The sequence below is a fragment of the Bos taurus genome, chromosome 11, assembly GCF_002263795.3.
Source record: "Bos taurus isolate L1 Dominette 01449 registration number 42190680 breed Hereford chromosome 11, ARS-UCD2.0, whole genome shotgun sequence".
Lineage (NCBI taxonomy): Eukaryota > Metazoa > Chordata > Mammalia > Artiodactyla > Bovidae > Bos > Bos taurus.
Genome location: NC_037338.1, coordinates 59,861,637 through 59,887,987, shown reverse-complemented (window position 1 = coordinate 59,887,987; position 26,351 = coordinate 59,861,637). Strand labels below are relative to the sequence as shown.

General features: G+C 36.1%; 1 protein-coding gene across 6 annotated transcripts in view; it reads left to right on the top strand.

The window, feature by feature from the left end:
• The window catches only part of USP34 (ubiquitin specific peptidase 34), a 241,283-nt gene that overhangs the window by 213,106 nt on the left and 1,826 nt on the right, over nucleotides 1-26,351 (top strand). For 3 of the 6 annotated variants that reach the window (XM_059891776.1, XM_059891777.1, XM_015473499.3), the window contains 13 exons: nucleotides 1,228-1,375; nucleotides 5,573-6,207; nucleotides 7,933-8,090; nucleotides 9,362-9,440; nucleotides 10,962-11,088; nucleotides 11,782-11,889; nucleotides 12,928-13,032; nucleotides 13,148-13,272; nucleotides 14,287-14,410; nucleotides 22,295-22,374; nucleotides 24,786-24,926; nucleotides 25,033-25,176; nucleotides 26,083-26,242. In XM_059891776.1, the coding sequence (XP_059747759.1) occupies nucleotides 1,228-1,375; nucleotides 5,573-6,207; nucleotides 7,933-8,090; nucleotides 9,362-9,440; nucleotides 10,962-11,088; nucleotides 11,782-11,889; nucleotides 12,928-13,032; nucleotides 13,148-13,272; nucleotides 14,287-14,410; nucleotides 22,295-22,374; nucleotides 24,786-24,926; nucleotides 25,033-25,176; nucleotides 26,083-26,242 (2,134 nt within the window). Of the gene's footprint in view, nucleotides 1-1,227; nucleotides 1,376-5,572; nucleotides 6,208-7,932; nucleotides 8,091-9,361; nucleotides 9,441-10,961; nucleotides 11,089-11,781; nucleotides 11,890-12,927; nucleotides 13,033-13,147; nucleotides 13,273-14,286; nucleotides 14,411-22,294; nucleotides 22,375-24,785; nucleotides 24,927-25,032; nucleotides 25,177-26,082; nucleotides 26,243-26,351 lie in introns of those variants that run through there. The other 3 variants (XM_059891779.1, XM_059891778.1, XR_009496463.1) reach the window with 2 other exon arrangements.

The window sequence follows — 26,351 nt, the reverse complement described above, 5'->3', positions numbered from 1 at the left end:
GTCCATATGAGGTTCTCATTCCCATTCCCCTGCTCTCAAAGATTCCATGAAGTGGTAGAAGCCCTAGAAATAAAAACTAGCTGCTTTCAGTAGTTGATAGAAAATACAGAGAAAGCACCAAACACTACCTTTCTTCTAGAATTACTGCCGAGGTTACAGAATGTCTTACTGAGTGTTGGAAATGCCCTCTCGCTGGTCTAGGGGCTTGGTGGACTTTTTCTCTTGATAGGCCAGATAGTAAATATTTTAGGTTTTGTGGGCCATATGGTCTCTGTCAACCACTCAACTGCTGTTTTACCATAAAATCAGCCATAGACAAAATATAAATGAGTGGGCATGGCTATGTTCCAATACAAACTCAAAAACAAGCAAACCACAGAATTTGTCCTGCAATCCATAATTTTCCAACCTCTAGATTTCCATGAAGAAAATCTTTGCAGCAGTATACTGAGCTAGTTTTCATTCTCAATTATAGTAGCAGATTGGTCAAACAATAAGAAAAGTAAAGATGGAAACTTCAAGGAATTAAAGCACTTTAATGTATACTTTAAAAAATTTTAATTTTGTTTATTTGTTTTTATCTATGCTGGGTTCTTGTTGCTGCACAGGCTTTTCTCTAGTTGTGGCAAGCAGGGGCTACTCTCTAGTTGTGATGTGAGGGCTTCTCACTGCGGTGGCTTCTCTTGTTGCCGAGCATAGACTCTAGAGCATCTGGACTTCGGTAGTTGCAGCACGTGAGCTCAGCAGTTGCAGCTCCCAGGCTCTAGAGCACAAAGTGTCAGTAGTTGTGCTGCAAAGGCTTAATTGCTCTGTGGCATGTGTGATCTTCCTGGACCAGGGATTGAACCTGTGTCATCTGCACTATCAGGCGGATTCCCGTCCACTGTACCACCAAGAAAGCCCTGAAAACAGTTTTAAATAAGTTTGTAAACTTAAGACCTAAAAGTCATTGGGTTTCTCTTATTGGTCCTTTGCTAGAATCCTTGGTTAATATAATTTGATTTTGTAAACTATTGAGAAAAACTTTTTGAACATATTCCTGTTAATAAAAATAAATTGCTTTAAAAATGGGAGAAAAAAACATGGGTGTGAAACTTCTTTCAGGTTCTAGTTTTCAGGAAACTGTTTTAGCTTTCAAGTGTCTAATGTATATACCAAAAGTCAGTTTGAAAGAGTAACTGCTCACGCACTTAGACTTACATTCTGTTCTTGTCATTTTACTTGTAGGTGATTGAATACAATCCTTCTCAGTGTCTGGATTGGTTGGCAGTGCAGACACCCCGAAACAAACTGGCACACAGCTGGGTTCTACAGAATATGGAAAACTGGGTTGAGCGGTTTCTTTTGGCTCACAATTATCCTAGAGTCAGGACTTGTAAGTCAAATATTCAGAATTTAACAAACCGTTTGTTGTTCCAAGTTTTGTTTTTAAGGTGATTATAGTATGCTCATTGTATATAATGCAAAAAGACTCTTAGAGATACTCTTGTTTATTTTTGAAATACTGTTTTAAAGGCCAAAGTTTTATTAGTATTTGAAAACCTATGACAGTATTTTACAAATATCTGTAATTTTTTTTTTTTTTTTTAAGTATAGGAAACTGTCTTTCTTGGGTGACATCACCACCACCATCATTTTTGTTTCCTTTTTTGGTAGAGTCACAAAAGCATGATCAGCATTAGTGAAGAGATCTTGTCTTAAAAATAACTTGAGAAGGCTAAGGGTAAAAGTAGCAATAAAAACAGTACAGGCTGAGAGAAAATATTCTCTAAAGTTATGGGAGTTAAATGATGACTATCTTTATTGTATCCAGGCCAGAAGGGAATAAGCAAAGATCTTGGAAGACAGATGGACAAATAGCAAAAATAGATATTTCACAGAATAGGAAACTGCTCATAAATACACACAGTGTTTTCTTTTGATAGTATTAAATAAAAATCAAAGTGGTTCATTCTTAAAAATTCTTTAATCATTCAATTTAGTCATTAAAATTGTATTTCCTAGTTTTCTATTGAGAGCGCAAACAATGAGTGACACTCTGAAAGCAGCAAGCACATCGAATACCCAGATCCATGTTTTTGAATAACATTTCTAGTAAAATGAATCACAGTTCCTGGGAGAAATGGCTGATTATAGGACTGGGGCAGGGAATAAACAAGATGAGCCTGGAGCATCTTGTAGAACCAGAAAGTAATGAAATGCTCCAGAAACAATGATAAGGATATGTTGAAGGGACATAGAACCAACCTGATGATCTCCCAGTCTCCAAACCTGGAACACATTGGGTCGAAAAACAGTTAACATAGCACTGAATCATAATCCAAAGTATAAATGTCCATGAGTCCATGCTAATACAAATGAATGATTGAATAAACAAATAAATGAGGAGGCGCATCCCCCATACACAAGAATTCCAAATCATTTTTGTATATCTTTCCCCTCCAAAGGTGGAGTGTAATTTCATACCCTTTGAGTATCAGCTTTAGTGTCTTGCTTTCAAAGAACAGAGTATTACGGATAGAGAAAATAACTTTTAAAGTGAAAAAACTTGACAAACATTAACTCTGGCAGGTAATTAATGTTAAAAGTGTCACTAATAAGTCATACTGATTGCATGTGCCCTTGGTATAATGTGATACAAGGGGCACTTCATTATGTGGTCTTCCTCCCCAAATCCTATAACCTTAGTCTACTCTACATCACATAAACTCATTTGAGGGACATTCTACAAAAATACTGGACCACTACTCAAAACTACTATGGTCTTCAAAAGAAAGTCCGACAAAGTGTCACAGTCAAGAGGAGGTTAAAGAGACATGACATCTGAATCTGGTGTATCCTAAATGAGATCCTAGAAGCAGAAGAACATTACGACAAAACTATTAAAATCTAAAGTGTGGAACTGAGTTAAAAGTAATGTGTCAGTGTTGGTACACTACAAGTGTACTGTAGTAATAATGTCACAGTAGAAGTGGGAGAACATGTGTCAGTCATGGGTACACATGGATTGGCAGTGGTGCTCTGCTCGTAGGCTTTTCTTCTTATCAGTTTAGGCAACACCACAGTAATGGGATATTTGTAAGAGCGGACACATATGCTGGTTGGTGTTTATGTCCTGACTCCGGACCATAAGACAATTAAAAACCTATGTTGAACCACCTTTCCTCCTTCCGCCCCCACCCCCCCCCCCCCAAAAAAAAAAGGGAAGGAAAGCTTTTTAGCTAGCTGGTACACCTAACATACATAATGGTGCTGAAGAAAGCATCTCATACATTGCAGTGACTTTGTAAGTTAATATTATCCTTATAAAATGCAGTTTAGCAGTATGTACCAAGATCCTTAAATTTTTTTTTTTTCCCTTTTTCAACTCCGTAATACCATTTCAGGGATTCTAGTATAAGTAAGTCATCCAATATATGAATGTCCAATAGCATTAGTTATAATTGTGAAAAATTAAAACTAGATGTTTAGATAGGAAATAGTTATGCATCATTTAAAAATTAAAATAATGAAGACTGTAGAAATATGAAAGCATGCTTTTGAATGTTTGAACATAGGAGCCAAATATTTAAATAGAGTAATATAACTCAGTAAGAATTAGGGTAACGTGTAGAAGAAAAGCTACAGAGAAATACTTTTAAATCCTACAAAATTGTAAAGAATAACTGTTTAAAATGTTTAGAGAAAAGAAAAATGGTGACATGATAGATGGCCTAGAATAGTTGAGTTACCTTGTAGAAATGGAAGTTTTATTCTAAGTTCTCTAGAACTGGGAATTCTTAAATTATATTCTAGCAAGGCAGTTTTTAGAAAGATGGTCTTTTCTTTCACATTGACCTTCATGTTTGTTCTCAAAGATAGATATAATTTAAAAGTTGTGTTCTTCTCCCTAGCAGAACTTACCTTTTTATTTAAAAGCACGGAACTTTTATAGAACTAAGTAGATGGTTAAGTATCTGATAAAGCAAAACAAAATGTTAATTATAGACTTTATGTGGTGGGTCCATGGGCCATTATTTGGTAGAGTGTTTTCAACCTTTCAGGGTATTTGGGATTTTTTTCACAATAAAATATGGGGTTAAAAGTATTTAACTTAAACTGAATAATTTCTTTAATCAAAAATTTTTTTCTCAATTGCAGTTTTATACAAAATTATTCAAGATGACACCTACATGCCAAGTTTTTATATTTGAAACACATACCAAATTGAGCCTAACTGAAACAGACTAACCAGAGCAGTGTATAGTTAGTTGATAAATATATAGAAAATGGAGTGTTGCGCAAAAGTAAAGTCTAATTTGAAGTAAATCTGTAAAAGAGTTTACAGTTAATTTAGAAACCCTAACATCATTTGCTTTGGCAGTACAAATGAAGTTATCAAATTATAGGTAGAATAGTGGGAGACAGAATTAGTAGGTGTATTGCAAAGGGCTGTGCTAAGCCATTAGATGCCTTGAGAAGGCTCTGTATTGAATGTTGGTAACAAGATTAACTCATGAGTCTGACAATCAGTGTTTGAATTCCATTTCTGCCATAACTGTGTAAAATGGGGTTGTCTTAATATTTTAAGTCTGAGTAAAAGTGGAGATAATAAAAGTAATACCAAGTACATAAAGCTGTGTTGTTAAATTTAAGAATTTGATAAATTTTAGCAGTTCTTGTTTTTGTTACCATTATCATTGTCATCATCATCATCATTTCTCAAGGTCAAAATCTGGGTCCCCCTCTTTTTATCTGTGTGATCTTGATCTTTGCTTCTCCAAGATTCAAATTTTCCAATGTATCATCACTTACGTCGAGAATGACTGTGCAGATTAAATGAGATAATATTTGTAAAGTACCTAGCTCATACTAACTCCTTTTACAGATGGACTCAACTAATGAGTCATCCTCTCAGAATTATACCATAGGCTTAACAACATTTTTCAGATATATGTTGAAGGTAGGGATTCTTTCTTTGCACGCAGGGTTAGCCTAGAAGACTTCTAAAGATTTTCCAAAGTTGGTGTTCTCTAATTGGCATATGTATATATAATTTATACTACAAAATTCTTTTAGATAAATCTCATTCTATTTTTATAATGTAAGTTTACCATTATCTACAAAATAATAATATTTTGTAATAATTGATAAGGAGGAAGAAAACTAAGGCCTTAAATTAAATATTTGACCCTGTCAGACAGCGTAGGTCTTCTGGCCCCAAATGCTGTGTTCTTCCTGTTAAACCATGTTACTCCCTGAGAAGAAATAAAATGATAAAAACAAATGGGAAAATTCTGTATCTTGGGAAAGCTGAACAGAAGAGGTTTAAAACTTTCTAGTAGTTACTGCAATTGTTGTCACCACTTAAAAATAATAGTGACAGAATGGAAGGCGTCTGTTTTTGTCATTCCTTGGGATCTTTCTCTGGTACGAGTGGTAGAGCAGAAAGATATTAAAAGAGATGTTCATGTCTCTTTAATTTTTATTCATTTTGATTTTTACAGGGAAGAGTGGCTTTGTGTTTAATGACTGCTCTTCAGTCTATTTCATATCTTATAAACATCTGACAGTTTTGTTTTACATTTTATAGCTGCAGCTTATCTTCTGGTGTCCCTTATACCAAGCAATTCATTCCGCCAGATGTTCCGGTCAACAAGGTCTTTGCACATCCCAACCCGTGACCTTCCACTCAGTCCAGACACAACAGTAGTCCTACATCAGGTCTACAACGTGCTCCTTGGTTTGCTCTCAAGAGCCAAACTTTATGTTGATGCTGCTGTTCATGGCACTACAAAGCTAGTGCCCTATTTTAGCTTTATGACTTACTGTTTAATTTCCAAAACTGAGAAGCTGATGTTTTCCACATATTTCATGGATTTGTGGAACCTTTTCCAGCCTAAACTTTCTGAGCCAGCAATAGCTACAAATCACAATAAACAGGCTTTGCTTTCGTTTTGGTACAATGTGTGTGCTGACTGTCCAGAGAATATCCGCCTTATTGTTCAGAACCCAGTGGTAACCAAGAACATTGCCTTCAATTACATCCTTGCTGACCATGATGATCAGGATGTGGTGCTTTTTAACCGTGGGATGCTGCCTGCCTACTATGGCATTCTGAGGCTCTGCTGTGAGCAGTCTCCTGCATTTACACGACAACTGGCTTCTCACCAGAACATTCAGTGGGCCTTTAAGAATCTTACACCACATGCCAGCCAATACCCTGGAGTGAGTAAAATGATAACTCTTGTATCTGTATTCTCAAATTAATTGGAAATGCCTGTTTTTCCCCTTGTGGGGTGTAGTGACAAAATATGGGAGTATAGTCTAATTAACTGTTCTTATAGGTGTATTTGTTTTCTTGACTATATTTGTAAAATGTTATAAAATTGATAAGTGGGGGAAAAACTGATAAGTGTGTAGATAATTTTTTTAGTTTGATTATTGAAATTTTATCTCTAATGGAACTTATCTATTTTAATTTGTGGTTTTGTTAATGAGTTTTTCATATATACCTAATCAGAAAATTCAGCTTTGTGGTATAGTTTTAAGGAAGTGAGTATTCACTATTTAGATATTTATTATCAAGATGTACATGCTTTGCTAAACTGTGAGCTAGACAATATTTTCTTAGCTGAGAATGTTCCCTAGGGTTTTTTGTTTTTTGGTTTCTTTGTTCATGTTTGCTTGCTGGGTTGCTCAGTTGTGTCTGGCTCTTTGCAACCTCATGGATAATTGTCCAGGCAAGAATACTAGAGTGGGTTGCCATTCCCTTCTCCAGGGGATCTTCCCGATCCAGGGATCAAACCCAGGTCTCCTGCATTGCAGGCAGATTCGTTATCATCTGAGCCACCAGGGAATCCTTTTCACTTGTTCACACTACATTCAAGTGAATGAAATGGTTAAGAGGTGGGCCTGTCAGAATACAAATATATACCATCTAAGTCTGATTCGTTTTTCTTTGCAGACTATAGGTTTTATATTAAAGTTTCCTCTCTTCATGTTAGGCTGTCATTCTTGGATATTTCTTTCCATCATTGCTTCTTACTCTTTGTTGTAAACTCAAATTTACACCAAGAGGGTATAAATCTGGGAAGGAGGTTGGAAGCAGAGTGCAGAACCCTTTTTCAAGCGGTTGTCAACCCAAAGACCATAAACTGCTAATAGGAGAAATACTTTGCTAAATGGGAGGTGATGGGAGTGTAGAAGGAAGGAACTTTTTCAAGACATTCAAGATTTACTTAAAAGCTCAATCACATGACTGTAGTAAATGGTATTTTAAATATTAGTATCCTTGAATTGGGTGCTGTACTTTTTTCCTGTTGAAGGAATAAAGGAACTTAACTGTCCTTTAGACATAATATAGTGAATTGTTTTTCTTACCCAGAAAGAATAATCTAATTTTTTGTCAAGAAAGTTAGAATGCCTATAATAAAGAAAGTGAGTATAATAAGTACCAAAAGTGGTTCATCATCAGGTGGCTTGAACTGGATCATCTGTCAGTCTGGAAAGATCACTGTAAATATTGCCACAAAGAGTTTCTAAAAAACGGTATTCAGGTGTAATTGAGGTGTATGAAATCTTTGTGACAAGGTAATAATTTCTCATTTAAAAGAGACAAAAGATTGGCATTGCGTCTCTGGAACATATATTTGACATTACAAAACTAGTAATTTAAATAGTTTTAGGACTATAGTTGAACTGTATTTACTTATAGGTTTTAATCTTGAAATTCTATTTTAAGGTAATTTTCTTCTAGTAAGTAATATATTAAAATTTTAAAATAGAATCCATTGCTGATTTTTTAATTGTTTATGAATGCCACTGCAATTTAAGTTAATTTGTATAATTTTAAGAGCTAGCTAAATGAGCACAACACTTACAAATGAGAAACAGATACTATAAAATGGTATAGGGCTAAAAGGTCATCACTATGCTTTTTACCCTTTTCAGGCAGTAGAAGAATTATTTAACCTGATGCAACTGTTCATAGCTCAGAGGCCAGATATGAGAGAAGAAGAATTAGAAGATATTAAACAGTTTAAGAAAACAACCATAAGTTGTTACTTACGTTGCTTAGATGGCCGGTCCTGCTGGACTACTTTAATAAGGTAAAAAAAATTTTTTTGATGGTTTTGTTTTGTTTTTCCAAGTAAGGGAACATCATTTTGACACTTAAAGAGGAATAATTTAAATTGTTTATATAAGAGAAAGTTTACCAGTTCTTTAAGGTTATTGGGAAAGCATTTAAACCTTTTGACACTTAGGCAGACTTTGTATTTTGAGAGCTAGCTAGCTGCTTTTGAATAGTTTTTATTTTGATTTGGATTGTCTCTGTGTGTTTTATCAGAATCATTAGGGTTGGAAGGAACCTTAATGTATGATCTTCCACCTAAAGCTTGAATCCTTCTCTCTTGGCAGTTCATCCTAACTTACGCTTGGACAGTTCAATTCTAGAGGCCTCTAGATAGCTTACTCCATCTCTGAATAAGTTTCACTGTTAAGATACTTCTCTTTTATTTAGCCCAGATCTATCTTTTTTAACTATAGGAATTAGCCAAAATAACAAAATATCATCTGTAAAGATGTTAATTGTTCAGAGCTCAGAAATTACTGAATAGCTATAAAGGAACTGCTACAAATTACACTTAATTCCCTTTAACTGTAGAAATAAAGTCTAGATTAACTTCTTTTCTGTGTATTGCATCTGAGACTTGGGACTGATGTCTTTTATTAGACACACATTTTTTTGGCAGTACTCTCTTGAACACTGTGGAATCTTAAGGTAATCAACCCACAATAGATAAGGTTATCTTCTTCAGAAAACCTTAAAATTTGAATCTTTGTTAGTACGTAAGATCAAATTAACTGCACTTGCCAAGACTCTTTGAAGAAACTTTCAAAATTTTAGCATTAATTTGGAAACATTGTTTTCCCAAGATTTGCTACTTAAAAGCTTATTTTCAAAAGAAAATTTGGAGTTTTCCTGATAACTGTTTTTAAAAAGGAAAGAAAAACATCTCACTAAAATAGAATTTCCGACTGTACTGTATAATAGCAGTTTCCAGTACTGATAGTGAAAGTCTGTTAATAAGAGTAATGAACCTACTTATGGATGATTATTATGTAGATTATTTTCAGCGCCAACAGAAGTTTTGGGGTCCCCCGCCCAGGTTGCATTGAAGATTTCTTTTTAAATATTATCTTTTTATTAAATTACTAAGACCTAGATGTAGCTGTCTTTTTTCTAGGTAAGAAAGTAGAGAACCAAAATGACAGTTTACTTATTCTCCGACCCCCCAACCCCCACCCCACCCGCCAACCACGTAAGTGTTCTGTTCTGATTCAGAGTTCTCAAACTGGACTTTATGTATTTTTCTAGTGCCTTCAGAATACTATTAGAATCTGATGAAGACAGACTTCTTGTTGTATTTAATCGAGGGTTAATCCTGATGACTGAGGTAAATGCTTTATTGTGTTTTACTATAGATTTATTCCAATTTAATGTTCTCACCAAAACTTTTTTTGTGTATATTTAGAGTTTATTATAGGTGTCTGGATTTTAAATATGCAAATCAGTAAATGCTACTTTATACTCTAAGAATAACTACATCATGGTACTAAGCATGCTGTTTTCTTTTTCCATAACAATTACATACATTCATTTCATTTGTAGGACTAGAAATGAATGAAATTTGTAGGATTTAATTGACACAGTTTCTCAAGAGTGCGCTTATGTGCGTTCCTCATTAGAGGAACCTAGTGAGGCTGCTATAGGTGGTTAAAAATCAACTGTTCATTCTTCCCATAATTACTGAACATCCACAACTCTTACGATGATTTTAAGTCTACGGAGGTGCATCGTACCCTTTAGTCTAACAATGGAGATAAGGTTAAAGAGTACATACCAAGGGCACTATGAAAATTAAAAGGTAGGATAGTTTTTTCAGTTGATGGTATTATAGAATAAGGATACAGTATATGAAACTCTGCTTTGAAGAATGTGAACCTGCAGAGACAAAATAGAAAAGGATTAACGTAAATGATTTAATCAACACAAAGGTAAGAAAGTATTGGTTGTATTCAACAAAAGCAAAGTCTGTCTGGCTAAAACAAAAGTTTGTGAAGAAGAGTAATGAGAACTTAATTCTTCAACAGCTGTTTGAATGTCTACTCTGTCAGGCATTGTGCTAGGCACGGGGGATATAGCAGTGAACAAGATAGTCATGATTTCTGTCCTCACAACTAACACATTAAATGTCACATGAGTACATTGTTCAGATTATGTACTGTCACAGATTCTAGGTTATGAATTTTCACCTGTGAATTGTGAGTAGTTTATAGGCCATGGTGAACTGATTTGACAAGATTAGGAAGATGATGCATTGGTGTACAATGAAATAGAAACCAAGGGTTTCATTAGCTAGTACAGTTAAAGGAATCAAAAGATTTAACAAGCCAATATGATTAAAGGAATTTTACCTTTGGAGTTCTTTTACCTCTTTTAGACCTACCATTTTACTGCTACTATTTTAGACCTACTATGACTGACAGCAGTTTCACCGTTGTCTTTGATAGAAACTCTGGAAAGTTAGTTAAAACAGTAGCCTGTTCTCCCCAGTCTTCCTGTTGTTACTGCTGCTTTGTAATCTTTGAAACTTGCAGTCTTAGAAATGTGTACTTAGAGCAAACAGTAAACCACCACCCCCTCCCCCGTAAATGTCTAATTAAATAAATTATTTGTTCAAAGTAAAATGTAAACACAAAATATCAGACTCTGAGAGTGAGGTCTGTTCTGTGCTTTAAAAGAGCTGAATGGGGGTCTTTGACTTGCAGGTAGAAAGCAGATACATTTGCTTTGTGCACATAGGCACACTCATAGTCTGAGTCTGAAAACATGTCATAGAGGATGAGTGGTATAATTTTGTGGCTCCATAAAGTAAAAGTGGAATGAAGTTTTTATTTTTTTTAATCACTTGTAGTCTTTCAACACACTGCACATGATGTATCATGAAGCCACAGCTTGCCATGTGACTGGAGACTTAGTAGAACTTCTGTCAATATTCCTTTCAGTTTTGAAGTCTACACGCCCATATCTTCAGAGAAAAGGTTTGCTTAATCCTACTTATTTTTATTAGTTTAACAATTAAAGAGTGAAATAAGACTTTTTAAACCACATGCTTCAGAGAATTTGTCTTTACAAGGCTAATGTTAGCTAACCATTAGGAAAATGTTTGTGACCTCCTGATGTAAAGCTGGAATGTTCTTGTTTATTTTCTTTATTCGTGCCTTAAAAATAGGCAAGCATGCTAGTGGCTGATTCATGTTGATGTATGGCAGGAACCAGCCCAATATTGTAAAGCAATTATCCTCCAATAAAATATTAAAAAAAAAAAAAGATTTAGGAGACTGGAAAATATTTCCAGGCACAGTAACAACATGAGTATTTGTGAAGGTTCTCCAGCTGGAAACTTCCATGGCTTAGATTAGATCATTTATTTTCAAGAGAAATAACTATAAAACAGTTACCTCTTGTGTCCCTGTAAAAATCATATAAACTTTGAAATGTATGTGAATTTCTAGAAAATGGGACATACAATCACTAAAATATGTGTTTTAAGAAATCTAGCAAGTTTAACAATAGTAGCTATCTTATAAAAATAATCACTTAGCTTTCACTAAAGATGTTTATGTAATAAATTTGAATGTTTTAGTCTTAGCATTCTGTAGTTTACAACGGAAAATAATTGTGAAGAAGTTTGACTTCAGATGGCATATTTACGTATGCTTTTGTGTTTCCAGACGTGAAGCAAGCGTTAATCCAGTGGCAGGAGCGAATTGAATTTGCCCATAAACTGTTAACTCTTCTTAATTCCTATAGCCCTCCAGAACTTAGAAATGCCTGTATAGGTAAGTTACCTGGAAAATAAACCTGTGTAAAAGCCTAATGGAAGAACATTTTTATGGGATCCTGTGTGTGTGTATGTGTGTATATATAAGATGTAATGTTAGTTCTGTAGAGTTTGGAAGACATTTGTACTTTTTATGAGTGACTTACACTGGCCAGCAGACTCTTAAGAAAATAGAATTCTGTTTCTTAACATATCAGTAATTAACTATGTCATCATACGCCAGGTCACTTCATATATCTGGGCATGCTGACCTAAGGTTAGATCTCTTCCAGCTCTGAAATCTTCCAATCTATATAAACAGTGTAGAATCATGCAGATGTTTACAGATTAGAACTGACGTTGTAAAGAGTTGGGGTGATTATTTCAGTGAGTCTTTTTGTCTAGAGATACTTCCTAGTAGCTGTTCTTGGACTCCTGAGTATTTTAGCTTTTTATTAATTGCATATTTATAATAAAATGATAATTTATATCTATTAAAGGAAACCCTTGGTTTAAATTCATACTGCATTTGTTTTTTTACTGTCATAAGCCATTTAAGTCATCTTTAGAGACTGTAGCTATTTGTTTATAGTTTCTCAAAATGGTAGATATATATGAGCAGTTAATCTTGGCAGGTCGCCTGATGTTCTGTAGAATTATTGGCCTGTACTGCTCCATCAAGAAGAGAAGGTTACTTCAAAGTTGATGAAGGATTCGCAGATCCAAAGAATTTCAAACCTTGCTTTGGTTGATTTTATGAAGAAACATAATCAGTGTGCATTAAATATTTCCTCCATTGTACTTGTCCCTGATGCTTCTTTTAAGTTTTAAACTTCGGTTTCTTAATGATGCCCTGTTGTGGTTAATAACTCTGTGGATCCATTTTTGGTTAAGCATCAGACAGTTTGTCCTGGGGCTGAGAGCTCAGACAGTGTGAGACTCATTAAAACTTGTTAGCTGCCACACTACCATCAATTACTCCAGTAGGACTGGTGAATTTGAAGATAGCAGGTCCACACTCCAGTTTTTAATGCCAACATTGTGTTTTTATTTTCAGATGTCCTCAAGGAACTTGTGCTTTTGAGTCCCCATGACTTTCTTCATACTCTGGTTCCATTTCTACAGCACAACCATTGTACTTATCATCACAGTAATATACCAAGTATGTATTCATCTAGCACAGTACTTGACATGGTTGGCATTTAATCTTTCTGCACACTGAAACATGGAGATTTATTTTTTCCATTTATTCTTATTGTACACTTTTAATGTCTTAGTGTCTCTTGGACCTTATTTCCCTTGTCGAGAAAATATCAAGCTAATAGGAGGGAAAAGCAATATTCGGCCTCCGCGCCCTGAACTCAATATGTGCCTCTTGCCCACAATGGTGGAAACCAGTAAGGTATGTTGGGATGCCAGGAAAACCATGTTTCTCTAGTACACAGTAATTTAGAACTTCCCCTCTGGCCATTATGAATATATTAGATTTAAATGACCATTTTCTGGATCCTAAGGAGATTAGACTCATTTGGACTTTTTCCTGCTCTGAAATGTTGGTTGAATATTTGCAAAATCAATAATAAGCACAAGTAGTAAGTTTTTTTTGCCCTTCAAAAAATATCCTAACAGAAAGTCTCATTAGTATTTGTCACTAGGCTAAATTGTAAATGGGTCATGTATCTAAATCTGAAAGGTCAAGTTAGGTACTGACTACTGTTTATATTTCACCATATAATCAATGACTCCTTTTACTGCCCTTTAATTATAATTCTTTGACCTAAGCCTAATTATCACTGATTGATGAATTTATCATCGTTTGTAGCCTGATTCTGGTTCTCTAATACTTATTCTAAAATAGAGCTAATTCTAAATTATAGAGAGAGGGAACATCGACACAGGATAATTTATCTTAGTTCTAAGACTTTATAAACAGTTTTTTCACTAATTTATCTTTCCTCACCCACTTTATTCACATTCTCTCTTGCCCACTATCTTTGGATCTTAAATGCATTTAAGAAGTTTGTATTAAATAAAATATTTAAAATAGTTAATACAGTAGAAACCATTTCAGAAATAATCTGAAATTTATTTCAAAAATCAAATTTAATTCACTCTTCTTGATGATATGTCTGTAGAACTCAAGTGTCACATTTTAAAATCCTACAGTAGTTTTACTTTATTAAAGTATATAGAAATAAGGGGTAATTTTAACTGATAACATTTGCACACTGAAAATAAACTTGTGACAATTAAGATCTTAATAACATTAATAGAAACTTGGAATTTAAAACTAGGTTCTTATAGAATTTAAATATTTAATCAGCTTTTTAGTTAAATTTATTACATTTGCACAAAATATGCTCTTTAATTTATTATACAATTTAAGTGCAACCATTTTATCATCTTTAACCTTCAGGGCAAAGATGACGTTTATGATCGTATGCTGCTAGACTACTTCTTTTCTTATCATCAATTCATCCATCTATTATGCCGAGTTGCAATCAACTGTGAAAAATTTACTGAAACATTAGTTAAGCTGAGTAAGTATAAAAGATGAGCAGTAAATTCCACTGAATTATTTTAAGCCCCTAGCCATTTAGGAAGGGGAGGAAAAAAATGAGCCAATCCTTTTTTTCTTTTTTAAAGTGAATGTTGAAAAATATTAATTATTCTTGGGAACATTTTTATTTTTTTAAGAAAACACCAACTTACTGGTTTCCATTGAATAGTTCTGCCCAGAGTTTCAGCTGGCTTATAAAGGAGTGTGGAATAGGCTCATCACTTTTGTACATAGAAGCCCAAGTCCTCCTCCATCTGCCCAGCAGAATTTAAAAACCAAAAACTGCTCTGTTTAGGGAGGCAGACTTAGAGAGATGGACTTCCCCAGCCCTGATCTAGAGGATAAGATAAGATCAATAGTGCCAGCTGTGCTTTGGAGCTGGAAACACCAAGAGCAAGCTAAGTGGACTTGCCAGGGTGAAGCAGAGGTGCATATATGAGTAAATTAGGAGGTAAGTCTCATAAAATAGAGGGATGAGTGAGAAGGGGAATTTGAAAAGGAAGATATGAGAAATAGAAAAAAAAAAATCAGTGGATTATAAAAGGGGAAAACCTTGAATTATTTTTATGTAATATTGTCTCTCTGCGGATGCAGCTGAGAGCTCTTAGAAGACTGCTCCCTTTGGGTGACTTTTTCTAGCTGATAAGTCTTTAGAAGAAATGTAGCCCTCCACATGTCCCCTGTCTTAAGATCTCCAGAGTTCTCAGGCTCTGTGTGTCGTATGAGTCTATTACCTTTAGGGATGGCCCAGGATCCTCTCCATTGTACCATAGTTTTTGTGTCAAGAGCATGGGAGGTGAAATTCTCATGGAACCACCAACCAGGTCAAGAAGTAGAATATTACTTCCTGGAAGTAATATAACACCTTGAAAGTTATGTATTGTGCTCCTTCTCAGTCACAACCCCCTCCTTCCTTTGGCAAAGGTTTTGATCCATTATAGATAGGGCCAAAGATGTGAACATACCTTAGATTTTGTTATCCAAGAAGGAAGTGGTAACAACTGTCAGGGATAATTTCTCTTCAGAAAAACCAGCTTATTGGTAAGTGATTAGAATGTCTTCACATTTGAAAGGGTGTTCCTTCCACCTGCTACCATTAGCTAGTTTTTTATATATGTGGCTGAAGATCGGGGAGTGGGCAGATGAGGATATGTTCATATCGGCCATTTCATGATTATATAATTGAGTTGTGGCACTTGGCTATAAAAAGCTGAAATCTAGCAGTGACAACGATCAAGTGTAGGGAAATACCCAGGAGTTCTAATAAGACAGTCTTGCTCCCAGATAAGGAGGAAGACTTAGAAAGATGTTAACCTCAAGAAAAGTTCTTAGTAATTGTGTCCATGTGATTTATACCAAAAGTTAAGTGAGGAGCTGTCTTATCTACTTGAAATAATGAATGTTTCACCCTGTGAGACTGTCTTCTTCACTAACACAAATAGACAGTTCTGGGAAACATAGGAGAGGGAGGGAAAGAAAGGACACATACCTGGCCATCCCATTAGCTGACTCAACTTTCATCTTACTTTATGCTCCTCATCACTTAACACTCAGGAGGCACATTTATGCTGGCTCATGGTGTTTAGTTCCCTACATAGGACTGTTCTTTAGAATTTTCTAGCAGGATGGAAATATTCTCCAACTGCATCACCGTCCACAGTATGATAGCCACTGACCATGTGTGTGTTCAGAACTTGAAATGTAATTAAGGAACTGAACTTTTTATTTTAACCAAATGAATTTTAAATAGCAGATGTGACTTGTGGCTACTGTATTGCATAGGACAGCTCTACATATATATAAACCGAAACCTTTAACAAATTGAGCAGGAAAAGAAATTTTTCATGGTTATATCTTAATGAAGAAAATTGGACATTATTTTGGATATGAAGTAAAACAAAGAACTAAAAGCATTGCTTTCCTTATGCTTCTTAAAAATGGAGAGATTATGTCCCAGTCTTCTAGCTGAAATAACTATTTCCAGGGTAGAGGCAATGAGAGAGCTTGAGAAAGCAAAGCCCACATTAACAACTGGGATGGGAAGCAGAGAGTTGCTAAGGAGTTTTAATTGTATAGTCTCTTCAAGAAACTATATTTGGCAACAAGAGGGGAGGGTTGAAGTGCTGTTGAAGTGAGGACAGTCAGGCATGGGGATAGAAGAGACAAAGTTGGGAGAGAATCCAGGGAATATGAACAAAGCTGCCAATTGCCAAGTGAAATAATACTAGTGTGTCTGAAACTGCAGTATTTTGATATGTAAAAATTTTATTCTTTTTTTTTTTTTTTTTACATAAAAACAGCAAGTATGGGTTTATTTTCTCCTCTTTCTCATGTAAATAGGCTTCCCTGGTGGCTCAGAGGGAGGGTAAAGAATATGCCTGCAATGTGGGAGACCTGGGTTCTATCCCTGAGTCGGGAAGATCCTCTGGAGAAGGGCATGGCAACCCCCTCCAGTATTCTTGCCTGGAGAATCCCCATGGACAGAGGAGCCTGGCAGGCTACAGTCTGTGGGGTCGCAAAGGGTCAGACACAACTGAGCCATGAAGCACAGCAGCACCTATGTAAATATCCTCCGTATCCTCAGAAGGCCAACTGTGGATTGAAATTTCCACTGTAATCATTGTATTACCATTTTATATAAGGGTCTTAAGCATTGGGGGCTTCTGGAACCAGTACCCCATTAATACCCAAGGAATGACTAAAACTAATGATTAAAACCATACATTGCAGCTATGGAAACACATGGATGGAACAGCAGAAAAACAGCCCCAAAACAAACATAAGGATACACAAGGATTTGGTAGATAATAAAGATGACACACCAGATTAGTTGAAAATGCGTAGTATTGAGATATTGGGTAGCTTTCTGGGAGAGGAGAGGCAAGATTTTAATACCATCTTTGCTCCTTAGACCAAAATACATCCTAGGAGGATTATTTAATTGTGAAAAATAAAATCCTAGAAATATTAAATAAAAAACATAGGATCATATGAATACTGTCTTGAGATTTGAAGGACCATGTAAACAGGACACAAAACCCAGAAACAATAAATAAGAAATTGAAATTTTTTATTACATGAAAATTGAAAATACTACATGTTGAAAATGCCATGAATTGAATTAAAATACATACAGCTAATGAGTGAAATATTTGCCTTCTTATCAGATAAATGGCTAGGAATACCAGTATACAAAGAGTTTTTAGGATTCAGTAAGATGGTAAAGAACATTAAAGTAAACAGTTATTTCTACTCCCACCCTCCCAACTATGAGGTAAAGTTTGGATGATACTACAGTTTGGCAAAGAGGAGGTCTATTAATGGGGTTGGTTTGGAGAGGAAGTTTAGATTGTTCATGCCCTTTGCCCAAGCAATACCAGATCTGGGGATCCACCCTAAATCTACTCATTAAATATATGGTAACATACATAGGATGTTTATTTTAACTTGGTTTGTATTGGGTAAAACTGGGAAAAACCCAAATGTCTGTCAATAGCAGCTTAGTTAAGTTCATTTGTATAATATAGTCTTTAAAATAAAATGATAGGAAATAACTTTGGATCACATGAAAAAGCAAATTGGAAAATACAGAATATGACCACATTCTTATGAACAAGGGGGAAGATCAGTACATGTTAAAAAAGAGGATTATATTCTTAACTAAGGATAAAATTATGGGATGCTTTTATTTTCTAGGTTAAATACAACTTATTTGTAATGATCATGCATTGATCTTACATTTGAGGAAAGTTTTTTCCAAAACAGAAAATGGGTAATGCAAACCCTGATCATACTGAGTTTTTTAGGTACCTTAGTAGTGCACATGCAGATTAATAAGATATTCAAGTAAAATTAAACTAACAAATCCCTGCTGCTGCTAAGTCGCTTCAGTCGTGTCCGACTCTGTGTGACCCCATAAACAGCAGCCCACCAGGTTCCCCCGTCTCTGGGATTCTCCAGGCAAGAATACTGGAGTGGGTTGCAATTGCCTTCTCCAGTGCATGAAAGTGAAAAGTCAAAGTGAATTCGCTCAGTCGTCTGACTCTTAGCGACCTCACGGACTGCAGCCTTCCAGGGTCCTCCGTCCATGGGATTTTCCAGGCAAGAGTACTGGAGTGGGGTGCTATTGCCTTCTCCAAACAAATCCCTAGATTTCATAATTTTCATTTTTAGACACAAAGCAAAAATCACCTTGACATTAGTTTTTGAAAGCTTTCTTAATACTTTAATAAGTGAAAGGTGGTTTAAAATATTTTTTGCAAGTAACATGATATACCTAGAACATCCATAATCTTCAAAGTTTCTAGAATTAAATTAATATAGTTGATGTAAGTATGTAAGTAAACATTAAAATTCAATATGAAAGCACAACTGTTGATCATCTTTCAGCTTTTTTGATATCAAGGTGATACTTATTGGAGAAACAGCTCATTTAGCTGTTTCCCCAAAGGCTTCTTAGGATGAATGAAGCCAGCTTTTATCCATCCAAGGGCACATCCACCTATATGAGGTCATATAGAATCATTATGTTTAATAGACATATGTATAATTTAGGGTTTGGTTACCAGTCTGTTAATTTACAAAGAAGAATGAGCATAGCAATCTGAAAGTTACATGGTAGGGCTAGCAGATTTTCCCCTGTAACCTGCATGGGAAGCCAAGTAAACAACAATAGTTTGCTTAGTGGATATGAAGTCAGAAATAGGGGAATTAGAAGAATTAAATGTGATATTCTCAGGCTAAGATGTCTTGATTCAGTCTTGCAGTGGAGCATTAGCTGTGGGCTTCCATCCATTGGCCAGAGCTCCCACTTCCCATGAGTAATGCTTGAATGGGATAAATACTCCTATAGAAAGCTGGACAGAGACCCTAACTAGTAAATATACATATAAAATATTTCATCTTCACAGCAACCATATGTATTACCATTTTACCTACAAAAGCTGTCTTTAAAAGATTTTTCTTTTACATAACACACCCAACAGCTTCTACAGTATAAGGTGCCACTATTGAGGAAAAAATATATTTGGAATAGCTCTTCATTGTTGAACATGGTTCCTTCGTGGGTGGGAACGGGGTGGAGTAAGGACCCTTGTTAAGGATGCCCAAAGTCACAGGATTGAGAAAGATGAGTGATAATACCGGAACCAGTATGTTTTAGGTCTGCCCATCCTGTTTGCTGAGGTAAGGCTTGGAAACGTGCCTATGAATGCTGGTGATTGCATCTCCCTGTGCTTTGCACCCAGTAAGTGAGATACCCCTATTGGAGGAGGAGTGTGTGGACTAGGATGGCATTGGCCTCTACCTTAAATTAGTAGAGCCTAGATACACCTTATCCTTGGTGCTTTGTGAAAATGCTAGAAAGAAACTGAGCTCCTGCTTTGAAGGGATGGCCTTCCTTCCAAAGGTGCAAGCTCAGTAGGGAATTAGGATGTGAAAGAGGTGTCTTTAGCTCACTGTGGGTGGCAGTGTTTTCCAGAATGTAATGTACAAGATGGCCCAGAGAAAATAATTTTCATGTTAAGAAATAGATCTTACTGTATTACAAAAGTAAGTAATTCATACCAAATGCATGATTGTCCTGGATGTTACATTGCCTAGGACAAGGACAACATAGGATTAGCTTCTCTGAATGAATCTAAAGCACAGTTATCAAGTAAACAGAGAAGATGGACAGATATGAAAACAGTGATGAAAATTATACATGGATGGCTAAAGCTTGGGAAACTGATTATTGAAAAGATGGTGGGCTTTAGACTCAGATATCTAAGTCTGGGATAGATACAGCTGTATCACTCACTGGCTTTGGGGATGAAATTGAGCAGATTAGTGATTTCTCTGAGCCTCATTTCCTCATTCAAAACAGTGGGGAACATGAGGGTAACATAACACCTCCCAAAGTTGATGAGAAAATTAAATATGATTATCTGACTTACCTAGCACAATAGATGTTAGTATGTTTATTCCATTCTGCACTTGTAAAATAAACATATTTGAATCAATATTATTTGAAAACAATCTTACATCATAGAAGGCCTCTGTTTTTTTGCTGTTGTTTTTGTGGTAGTGCTAGCTTTTTAGTAGTTGTGGAAAATAGGAATAAAGTCTAGAGGATCTTAAATTGTAGTTAAAGCCTGCTTTCACAGAGGGTTTATGTCAGGGCAACCTCTAGTTCAGGGGTTGGCAGACTCTGTGAAGGGGCCAGAAAAAATGGGCCATGGGCCTATTGCCAATCCCTGCTGTACTTTTATGAATAATTATAATGCTGAAACATGGGAACATAGGAATTTTATTCTCTGTAGCCATCAGTGTTGATGACATGCCTTTGTTTGCTTCTGTGTATTGTGATGTTATGATTGGCAAATGCCTCCAATCCCAGCCAGATTAGGTTAGGATAATGGAGAAAGGTGAGAGTTTCTTTGGTTCTTTAAAATGGAATTAATCTTGACAGGAAAATAAAAGGTAGGCTTTCCCACAAAAGGGAGTCTAGGCATCCTTCGACGATTAAACTGAATGACTGATCTGGTTTCTCTGAGATTTTCTCAGACCCGTAGTCTAATACAGAGGTTGGCAAACAGTAACCTGTGTGCTGCCTGTTTTGAACAACCAGTGAGCTGCCTGCAAGCTAAGAAGAGTTTTTACAATTTTTAATTTTTTTCTGAGATTTTGAGTATGTTGTGATATACATGAAAATTACACAATACTCAAATTTCAATGTCTTAAATAACATTTTACTGAAAGACCAGCCACACCCATTCATTTAGTGCTGTCAATGGAGCAGTTGCAACAGTTAAATAGCCTACAAAGACTAAAATACTGGTATTCCCAAATTTTTGAAAGTTTGCTTTATGTCACTTCACTTTTATGAAATACCTTCATTAGTACCTCTTGTTGCTAACTGAAAGAAATGCAAAGGGGATTTTTGCTTTTATGGAAAAAGGTAAATTGCTTTTTCACTTGATGTTTCAGCTTATGAAAAGTTTCATAATTGGGGGAACCTGTAATTACTATTTGGCCCTGTACTGAAAATGTTTGCTAACTTGAGCTGTTTCTCATAATTTTTTTAACTGTAGGAAGATAACTTGTATTATATTTCTCCTCCATGATTTCCTTGGGGGATGGGAGTGTTGGAGGATGGAAAATTTACTTACGACTGACTGTGGCATTACAACTTCTGTGTTTTGAGAGAGAGAGAGGATAGCAGGGGCTAGGTGAACTAATTTCTTAATGAAACATTTGATATCTGGAATAGTCAAGAGAAAGAAAAGTTAAAACCTTGGACGTTTCAAGTAAGATGCTGACATACAGCAGCTAAGTGGGATCCACCCGAAGGGTCCTGGGGACGAGGCTAGGGGCTGTTAGAGCAGAATTTACCTAAATCTACTACAAAGGCATTCATCTTATCCTTGGAGAAACAAGATAAGAGAGGAGAGAATGATGTGTTTCCTACTTCTTCACATCCTGTTTGAACTTGTACCCCTTGTCCCCACTGCACTCTAGCAATTCCATGTATATGCGGAGTGGTAACTTAACCCAAGAAAGCTTTGGAACCACTTGCAGTAAATTTTATTGTCCCAGATAAAATTCTGATTCTCAAAAACCTGAATTGGTTTAAGTTGTCGAAGGTCCTTCTAGGAATGAGGTATGGGAGATAAATGAAGTCAAAGTATACTGAACTCTAAAAATTATTTCACTGGTTAAAACATTGGAATGAATTCTTCCCCTTTAAATACTTTACGTATTTCTAAAACATAGAAAATATGCAGTTATGACTAGAAATAGCCATACTATTTATTGTACCTGCAGAGTTTAATATCTCAGTAGTGTAATTTATAACCTATTCTGGTTTCTTTTCAAATACTAGGTGTCCTAGTTGCCTATGAAGGTTTGCCACTTCATCTTGCACTGTTCCCCAAACTTTGGACTGAGCTATGCCAGACTCAGGTAAAGAAAATGAGTTTTAGATGACTTGGTGTTTCATCTTTTCCAAACAGGTGGTCAGTAATTTTAGGAACACTGGGTTGAAAATTAGCTAGAAATTGGGGATGTTTTCAAATCTTGGTAGGTAAGACACTGTTAATAGAAAAAATAACTATTAAGCAATGGACATCTAGTCGCCCTGTGAAATTTTCTTTTTCCATACATTTGTTATCACAAAGGATATTTCACACAAGCTGTTTTTAGTTGAATTCCTCATTTAAAGGTCAGTATAAATAGTTGTGAAAGTCTGAGACAGGGAGCTATTAGGATAAGAAGCCATGTGCCACTTCTTGGTCTTCCTCACCTCTCCTGTTTCTTCTCCTTGCCACCATTTCAAAACCTCTAACAGAAAACATTTCAGCAGACTATTCACTACCTCTCGCTTACCTATGACCTCAGAGCAGTTTTTGGAGTCTGGTGCACTTGTTTTCTTATTAGCAGTCTCATTGAGAACAGCAAACACTGTACCCTTCCTATCTTAAGTCTAAGAGCCAACCCCTTAATGTGGGCACCGAAACAATGCTTGTTAAATTGTGGAGGAAGAATGGTGGGGAAAGAGGAGGAAATCAGATTGATTCTAAGGTTTGGCTCATCCTTGGATCAGGCATAAAGGACCCTACTCTTTAGACTCTGAAAAAAACTTCCAGTTTCTTGCCTGAGTGTGTTGCCTATTTCCAGAAGATGATGTGAGTTGATTGATTCCTTTGGCATGGACTTTTACCCACGTTTAGCACCCAGAATACTTTGAGTCTGGTCCAGCCTCTTGTCCAGGCTGTTGCATGCTGTATGCTCTCCTAATGGATACATGTCACATGGTACTGTAATAGTTGATTCTCTGCCTCCCTGTCCCAAACTGTGAATTTCACAAGTCTAAAGACTACCTGAGTCATCTGTATTCCTAAAGAAATGTCATTTTGTTTTCTATACTAGGAATCTTTGATAGGCTAGTCATATGGCATAGTATTACATAGTAAACACACAGAAAACAACTTGCTGGTTGACTTCTGAGCTGAGTGGTTGATTCAGTAAATTGGAACAGATATCTGGCCTCCCCCCGCCAACTCTGCCACTTGCTGCTGCTGTTTTCATTCTCCTTTATTTCGGTGGTTGCTTTCTTTGGTTTCTGTGTTCTGCCACTGCCTGTCGCTTGTCTGTTGCTTTATCTGCTGCCGCACTGCACTACTCTCTTGGCTTTTTTCCCACAAAATTCATCAGCATGCCCCCCCGCCCCCAACTTCCCTTAAAACAAAGTCAGACCACCTCAAGCTTCCAAAGCCCCTAGCAGCCCTATAGAAAAAGCCGTCTGTACTGTGCAGGAATCATAGGCAGAGACTGTTACTACTGGTAGAGAAAGACAGATTTTCCTGACACCAAGGATCTGAAAACCTGGGTGCCAGTTGTACTTGACTCCTAATTTCTTGGGTTGACCTTAAACAGTTTACTTACAACAAGTATATGCATGTACAGTATTATCTAAACTTTGTCCTATTTTTAAAAAATAATCCATTTTTTCTTCCACGTAAATGATGTTATTATTAAAACATGTATAAATAATCTAGGGAATATACTTAAAGACATACTACTTGTGTTTAAGAGCCATGACCATTTGAAAACAGGAAAACCAAATTTTAGTACAATGTCTATTTGGGACCCACTGATTTCTATGTGAGACAATTAGGAAAAGAGGTTTGCTGTTTATCATTGCAATATTTATGAAGGTGTAGGGGAAAGGGATTTACCAAACAAATTACTATTGTTATGACATTATATAGTGCAAGTTTTAACTCATTTTAGGGAATAAAATTTCTTAAAATCTTTTCTCTGTGGGTGGTTTGGTTATCTCTTTTCCCCTGAAAACATCATCCCATTTGTCTTATTTTTCCAGTCCTTATTAACTCAATGGTAGATAATAAGGCTGCGTTTCTTTTAAAATGTATTTGTTCAGTTTCGCCTTTCAGACTTTTTACAAGTCTCTTCTTAACACTTACTCATTTAAGTTATTGGGAGTATAATTGTAACCAAGAGTTGAGTAGATTAAAGTATTGGGCTGGCCAAAAATTTTGTTCAGGTTTTTCTATAACATCTTACACGAAAACCTGAAGGAACGCTTCGACCAACCCAGTAAAAGTGGCTTTTCTGGGAATTCCCCTGGTGGCCTAGTGGTTAGGACACTGTGCTTTCACTGCTGAGGGCCCAGCTTCAATCCCTGATTTGGGAACTAGGATCCCACAAGCCGCATGGCATGGCCAAAGGGAAGTGGTTTTTCCAATAAGATGTTAAGTGACTTTGGATGTATATCTATCATAAGCAGTGTATTTAAGACTTGCACTTATTTCAGTGCTCAACCAATCAGTGCTTTTTTCCCCCCACTTTAGTCTGCTATGTCAAAAAACTGCATCAAGCTTTTGTGTGAAGATCCTGTTTTTGCAGAATATATAAAATGCATCTTAATGGATGAAAGAACTTTTCTAAACAACAACATTGTCTACACATTCATGACACATTTTCTTCTAAAGGTATGTCACAAGTTGGAAACTCAACTTGTTACTTCCAGTTAGTTAATGGCTGTGTTTTCATTATGTTGGTTTTTTGGAGATTTTTTTTTACAATCGTCTTTTTCAGGTTCAAGGTCAAGTGTTTTCTGAAGCTAACTGTGCCAATTTGATCAGCACCCTTATTACAAACTTGATAAATCAATATCAGAACCTGCAGTCTGATTTCACCAACAGAGTTGAAATTTCCAAAGCAAGTGCTGCTTTAAATGGGGTAAGAACTATACAAAGCAGTAGTCATGTACTTTCAAACTCTCCTTATTACATCAATTCTAAATCTGGCCTTAGTATACACATAATTTTAACTTACTCAAACTCTAGAAGTCACATATGATGAAAAACTAACCAAATGAAAATGTGTTCCCTCTGCCTTTTATGTATGTAGCATACTTTCTGTCACCTTAAGACATGAGCCAATGTCATAAAATGCTAAGGGCAATAAACCCACTAAGAGGAGACATTGCCTTTACTTGCTCAAATTTTTTAAACTGTTACTTGTGATGTTTCTATTAGTGCCTGTGACTCATAAGGAACTGAAAATCAAATCAATAGTCTGCCTATAAAGCCAGTTAAAGCTGGGGAATTGGTTGCTTGTATAGACTTCCATGAAAGCCGTGTTGCAGAAAAATGAAACACCCGCCAGCATGTGAGGCACACGTCCAGCAGCTGCCTGCCTCCTAAGTAACAAAATGCTTAGAGGCCAGGGTGGATTATAGCGCTACATGAAGACGACCTGTGGTACCTACCAGAAATCAAGTATCTCTGAAAACTGAGTCCTAGATTAATGAGGCCTAAATTGTTCATGGATCATTCAGGGTTTGCTTTTAAAATTCCTGTATAAATTTTATTACTGATTTTTTTTTTTCCATTTTCAGAAAATACTGTTTAGGTCTTCAGTCAAGTGGTGTGGTGCAAAGAACAATGGTATTAGTGACTTGGAACCAATGAAATACAAAGACAGTAGTATCATAATACTGGCTTTCTAGTTTTAGCATCCTTCTAAAAGTACCAGAGGAACCAGGATGGATTCCTGGAAGAGTAATAAACATGTGCATTTAAACTACTAACTGTGTCAAAATGTTGGCTTTGGAATGTAAAATGTCTGTTTGGATTTTTGTAGGACTTACGGGCACTTGCTTTGCTCCTGTCGGTACATACTCCCAAACAATTAAACCCGGCTCTAATTCCAACTCTGCAAGAGCTTTTAAGCAAATGCAGGACTTGTCTGCAGCAGAGAAACTCACTCCAAGAGCAAGAAGCCAAAGAAAGAAAAACTAAAGGTTAGCTTTGCAGACTAATAAAATATTGAGTTTAGGACAAGTACACTTTCCACTGCTGATTTTACAGTAGTTGTGTGAGCTTCCTGAATATAAATGCTAAAAAATGCAA